A 6,000-nucleotide genomic window follows, 5' to 3' on the forward strand; every position below is an offset into this window, starting at 1 on the left:
TTCCATCAGGTCTCCCCTTGGCCTCTGCCGCTCCGGAGAAAACAACCCAAATTTGTCCAACCTCTCCTTACAGCTCATACCCTCTAATCCAGGAAACATCCTGGTGAACCTCTTCTGCACCCTCTCCAAAGCCCCATATCCTTCCTGTAATGGAGGGGACCAACACCTTGCACTGGTAAGAGATGGTGCACAGAATGAACTGTGGGAGCTGGGAGTCATTCCTGATTCCCCAAATGAGGAGGGGGCAGGTAGAGGCCAAACCCCCATCTACACTGTCTGAATTGCATGGAAAGCTTCAGTTCTTCAGAGGAGACAGCAGCAGAAGCTGGAAATAGCCCAGTGGTTCGGGTCTTGCCTTCGTTGAATGACACATAGAAGAGGCCATTTGGCCCATCATGTCTGTTGGTTGAAAAAAAACTCCCAGTGCAACGCCAGCACTCAGCACTAGGTCTGTACCCTGCAGGTCACAGCTCTTCAAATACACGCCCAGGTACTGCTTAAACGTGGTGAGGGTTCTGGCTAAGGCATCCTGTTGGGCAGTGTGTTCCAGACTCCCTCGACCCTCTGCATGAAAACATCTTTTCTCATCTTCCCTCTAGTCTTCTACCAATTACTTTAAACCTGTGTTTTTGACCCCACTGCCAAGGAAAATGGGTCTGTCTTCTGTCTAGGCACCTGAAGGAGAGGGCAGGGAGTGGAACTGGTTGGATTGTACTTGCATTGACCTGGTACAAGCTTCATAGGATAGTGGCTTCTTCATGTGGGAGCCCTTCTGGGAGTCTGTTTTGTGATTACGTAAGGATCAAGGGAGTTAAGTATAGGACGAACCTGGGACCGAGCAGCTAACCTTTGGGACGTGGGAGGAAACTGGAGCACCTGTAGGAAACTTGCATGGTCACAGAGAGAATGTGCAAACTCCACACAGACGGTAACGGAGGTCTGGATTGAACCAGTGCCTGGCGCTGTGAGGCCCCATCAGAATGATGCAATTTACACTGCAGAAGGTGTTGCCTGGGATGGAGCGCTCAGTTATAGGCTGGGTTTTCTTCGAATAGAGAAGGCTGAGGGGGGATCTGATAGATGTGTACGTATAGAGGGGTGTAGATAGTAAGAAACGTTTGCCAGTGGTGTCCAGGACCAGAGGGCATAGGTTTAATGTGCGGAGAGAGGGGATCTGAGGCGGGATTTTTTTCCACCCAGAAGGTGGTTAGAATCTGAAACACGTTACCTGAGGGGGTGGTGGAGGCAGAGACTCAATATTTAAGAAGCATCTGGATGAGCACTTGAATCACCAAGGCAGAGTGGTGCATGGGCCAAGTGCTGGTAAATGGGATTAGTCTGGTGGGCCAGAGGGCCTGGATCTATGGTTTGTGACCCGGAGTAAATATCTGTTAGTGGAAGAATCAAAATCCAGAGGCACAGATTTAAGGTGGGAGATCTTTCTTCAGCCCAGGGGTGGTGGGGTCGGAAACCCTCGTCACATTAACACAGTAGCTGGGTGTGTACTTGAAGGGTGGTAATTCTAGGGCTGGAGACTCTGCCTGCTGAGTTGGGATTTGTTCACATGGGTCTTTCCCTGACACCTTGTGGTCTGACTAGCCTGTTCTGTGTGATGTATATTCAATGATTTACTTCAGTTCAGTGATTCAATTCAGTGACATCCCTAACTACCCTTGAACAGAGGAAAGAGTTAAAAGTCAGCCACCTTGGGTCTGGTGTTGTAGACAAGGCAAAGGTGGCAGAGTTCTCGCATGAGGACATCAGTGGAGATGACAACCTGGTAGTTTCATGGTCACCGTTACTGGAACTGGAGGACTTTGTTTAAATTCACATTTATTTAGTTACTTCTGATTAAATTCCCAGCTGCTCTGATGGGATTTGAACTCCTCACAATCAGAGTTTTACCGCATGGAAACAGGCCCTTCAGCCCAATGCCCATGCTGACCAAGGTGCCCTCCTGAGCTCATCCAATTGCCTGCGTTTGACTCATATCCCTCTAAACCTTTCCTATCCATGAACCTGTCCAAATGTCTTTTAAGCGTAATCGTACCCACCTCTGCCACTTCCTCTGGCAGCTCGTTCCACACACCCACCGCCCTCTGTGTGAAGAGGTTGCCCCTCAGATCCCCTTTAAATCTTTCCCCTCTCACCTTAAACTGAGTTTTAGTCTCCCCTACCCTGGGAAAAAGACTGTAATCACCCACCATTCTGTGCCCCTGATGATTTTATAAGCCTCTGTAAGGTCACCCCTCAGCCTCCTACGCTCCAGGGAAACGGTCCCAGCCTGTCTGTGTATCAGTGGTTCTGAACTCCTGCTGTTAGTCCAGCACCTTACCCCTGTGCTGCTGTACTCTGCCACCATTCCTTCCTTCGGTGAAAGAAATCTGCTGCATGCAGCAGCTCAACAACAGCAGCCACACTCCAAACATGTTTTGGACATACCTTTCCATATTGCTACACCAATCATAGAGAGAGAGAGAGTGCGAGACTGGAGCACACGGGGAAAACACACGATCACAGGCAGACCATGCACATGTCACACAGACAGCAGCCGGGCTCAGAACTGAACCAGGGTCTCTGGAGCTGAGACAGCAGCTACACCACTGTTCTCTTCTGTGTTTGGGTGGTGCCAGGGCAGGGAGAGGCTGTGCACTGCCTCCTGAACACTGCAGAGAGAAAGCAGTGTGACTCCACCTGGTGTCTGACCCTGTGTCTCTGCTCTTCCCTTACAGCTGCCTTACCATGAGCTGGAAAAGCTGAATGGGATCGAGGAAGTTAAACAGTATTTACAAAAGAGACTCCTGGATGTGCAGTTATGACGATCAAAGACTAGATTCTTTTGTACCTTCTCCCGTTTGTACTTGGAGAGTCGGCAGTGGCCCTGTTGGCAATCAGACCTCGGCAGATTGTAGCGCCGATCCCGTTGGGAATTCTGGGATTGCTCCGATGTTTCTTTCTCCCTTCCTCTTTTACTTTGGAGTGTAAGAAGTGTGTCTCCTGGTTTTACTGTTTTTATTTGTTTTTTGTGTGTTCACATGCTAACTACTGCCAGATGTCTTGTACCATTTCTGGAGATGACAGACTGTTAACCAGTGACCCTCGGTGCATGAGTGCTGCTGGTTTGTTCTGGGTATTTTCACAGGAAGTTTCACAAAAGGTCAGTCTTGGAGTTTTAATGGAGTGTTCATTGGCCCCTGCGGAGTGGGTGCCAACCACCCCAGCGTCTGCCTCTGACCAACTTCTGATGATCAGTGCTGTTCAGATAAAGTGAGGGGACGTGGGACTTAGCTGTAGCTTCAGTCAGACTCCGTCTCCCTGACCGAGGGGGAACACAGGCAGAGACCCCCAGACAGACCACGGGTAAAAGAACCTGACCTCAATGCCCCCTCCCCCCCCAACTCATCGACAGATAGCCCAGGTCCCCCTCCCACCACCCCAATACTGGTTAGCAGGGGTCAGAGCAGCACGGAACAGCCATGTGGGCACCTCCACTCCTGCCTTTGTCGTTGGCCGCACGGTTTATGGTGACTGAGCTTTGCAAGATCAGGTGGTCACAGAAACAGAACCACTTGTAGAAGGCCGACATTTATTAACTTTTAACAGGTGAGAGTGCAGCTCCTCGAACCACGGCAGTTCTTCTGGTGAAGGTGCTCCCGTGGTAACGTTGGAGAGGCAACCCCAGGACTTGGACCCAAGTCAGGATGAGGCTCCTCTGGGGTCTGTGGAAGTGGGGGATGATCTAAAGGTGGTGGCATTACTGTGTAGCTGTTACTCTGTCCTCCCAGGCGGTACAAGACCAGTGAGAGGTCTGCTGTCGAAGGAGCCTTGGCAAATTGCTACAGTGCCTGTTATGGGTTCACTGCAGCCATCGAGGGCTGGTGGTACAGGCTGGTGCCAGTTAAGCAGGCTGCTCTGGCCTTGACAGGGTCAAGCTGCTGGGATGTGAGGAGGGAAATTAGCCAGACCTTCTGATGGGCTTTGTCACTTGTTGCCAGCCTGACCATTGCATCCACGTTAACCACTCTTTACTTCTGCATGATGTAAATTTAATTTAACAGTTGGAGGATTTTATACAATAAGATAAACCTTGATCCTTTGTGGGGGCTGAAGTGGAAAGGGTTTCCTATTACTGTTCCATTAGAGGGGTGACTAGATTCCCAACTGCCCCGTGGTGGGGTGTAGGATAGGGGTGACGGTAGTTCTATTTGGTTGAGGGACTGAGGGCACAGGTGACTGGCCAGGAGAGAGGAGGCAGTGAGAATCTGTCCCCCACCTGGTGGTAAGTTTGTGAGCTGAATTAATTCCACAATCCTTGAAGTGGGTTCATCTCCTCACTGGATGTGTTTGACTGTAGTTAACTGGTAATGGTCTATTAGTGTGTGGGTTGTAGGTAGTTACGGGTGTGCAGAATGCAAGTCTTGAATCCCAACTGGGTGGGGATGTGGGACTGAACAGGGGGAGGGAACAAAAGTTTAGTGTTTTAAACTTGGTTAGGTTTTGGCTGGTGGGTTTGGTGGAAATGGGGTCTCCAGGTTGTGGGTTTAACATGTGAATGAATGAGGAACTGCTGAAATTCTGACACATCCATCGGTATCAGGGTGATGTGTGTTTGAGGTCAAATAGGATTTTTTAATAATCTACGTGTGTTTGTAGGGTTGCCACGAGGTCTGGGTGTGGTTCTGGGTACGTGTTTACCACAGGAGAAAATACTAATGGGCTAGAATCCCAAACACCTTCAAATCTGGGGTGGTAATTCACCATGGATGTAGCAGTCCAGGGGGTTTTGGAAGGGATAATAAAGTAACTGGGAATAAAAAAGGAAATCCTCTGACTGTGTCTCCTCTCATTGAAACATTTCTTGGTGTTTTGGATGTTCTGGTCTGTGAGGAGTGGAATTGGTGAGGGTGTTCCTGATCTTGGCATGGGAGGGCACAAGTTATTGTCTCTCAGTTGCCCTGAGAGCATTGGGGGTTATCGGCATGTACGGAAGTTTGTCACACATTGGCCAGAGCAGGGAGTGCAGCACCAGTCGGGAACACTGAACACCATCACCTGGGATTACTCTGTGTCAACTTAGATTCCAGAATTCAATTTCATCCCATCCCTGGTGGGATTTCTTTCCGTGGCCTTGGAGTTACTGGATCTCCAGCCTATATCTCCAAAGAGCAGGGAGGGGTCTACACAGAGCAGTTGTGTTACTAGCCTGTGGTGCCAACCTTCCATTCTCACACCATGGGTAACGTTCAAGCTGGGTCAATAAGGCAGATCTTGTTTATGACTGAACGTCAAGAGATGGCCTCTAGCACCACAGGAGTCCCACTTTACTGACTTCAACCTTCAAAACTCCCCAACTCAGCTCTTTCGGGCATTTTTTTAATATATGTTCATAAGATGTGGATAACATTTCTAAAGCCAACACATTGTCCCCTTGAATGGAGTAGCTTGCTGGAATCCTGTGATTGGAGAATATCTGGATCTTCAAAAGGGGGGACACATGCAAAATATGAATTCCGGACACAGAGGTAAGAAGCAGTGGAATAAATGTGATGTCACAGATCAGGGCTGGACTCTCAACTATTTACCATCTACACTAATGCCCTGGACAATTGGACCGTTTTTAACTACACAAAGCCAAGTTGGAAAATGGGCTGTGAGGGGAGGTGGAGGGATTAAATAAGTGAGCAAAAGGGCAGGAAAAGACATGAAGTTTTTGTTTGGAAGGAAGGTGGAAAATATTCTAAACATTAAATGATAAACCACTGAATGTGACAGTGATTTAGCCTTGGAATCTGTTGAGTCACACCTCCCAGTCCCACCTTCCCCTCTGTCTATTCATACATGTGGCAAACAAAATCAACTTCTGAGTTAAAAATTAACCCAGCATCAATTACAAATTGTGGAAAATTCTTCTGAATTTTCTCTGCCCTGTGTGTGTGGATGAGTTCCCCAACTTCACTCTGAAAGCTCAGGATTTAGTCCTGGACTCCCACGAGTTTCTCT

General features: G+C 48.8%; 1 protein-coding gene across 4 annotated transcripts in view; it reads left to right on the top strand.

The window, feature by feature from the left end:
• The window catches only part of fastk (Fas-activated serine/threonine kinase), a 43,568-nt gene extending 38,740 nt beyond the window's left edge, over positions 1-4,828 (top strand). For all 4 annotated transcript variants that reach the window (XM_052023669.1, XM_052023671.1, XM_052023670.1 and 1 more), the window contains one exon: positions 2,733-4,828. In XM_052023669.1, coding sequence (XP_051879629.1) covers positions 2,733-2,819 — 87 coding nt within the window. In that variant the 3' untranslated portion in view covers positions 2,820-4,828. The remainder of the gene's footprint in view (positions 1-2,732) is intronic.
• The last annotated feature ends 1,172 nt before the right edge of the window (positions 4,829-6,000 follow it).

This window comes from Pristis pectinata, chromosome 9 (assembly GCF_009764475.1).
Source record: "Pristis pectinata isolate sPriPec2 chromosome 9, sPriPec2.1.pri, whole genome shotgun sequence".
NCBI classification, from domain to species: Eukaryota; Metazoa; Chordata; class Chondrichthyes; order Rhinopristiformes; family Pristidae; genus Pristis; species Pristis pectinata.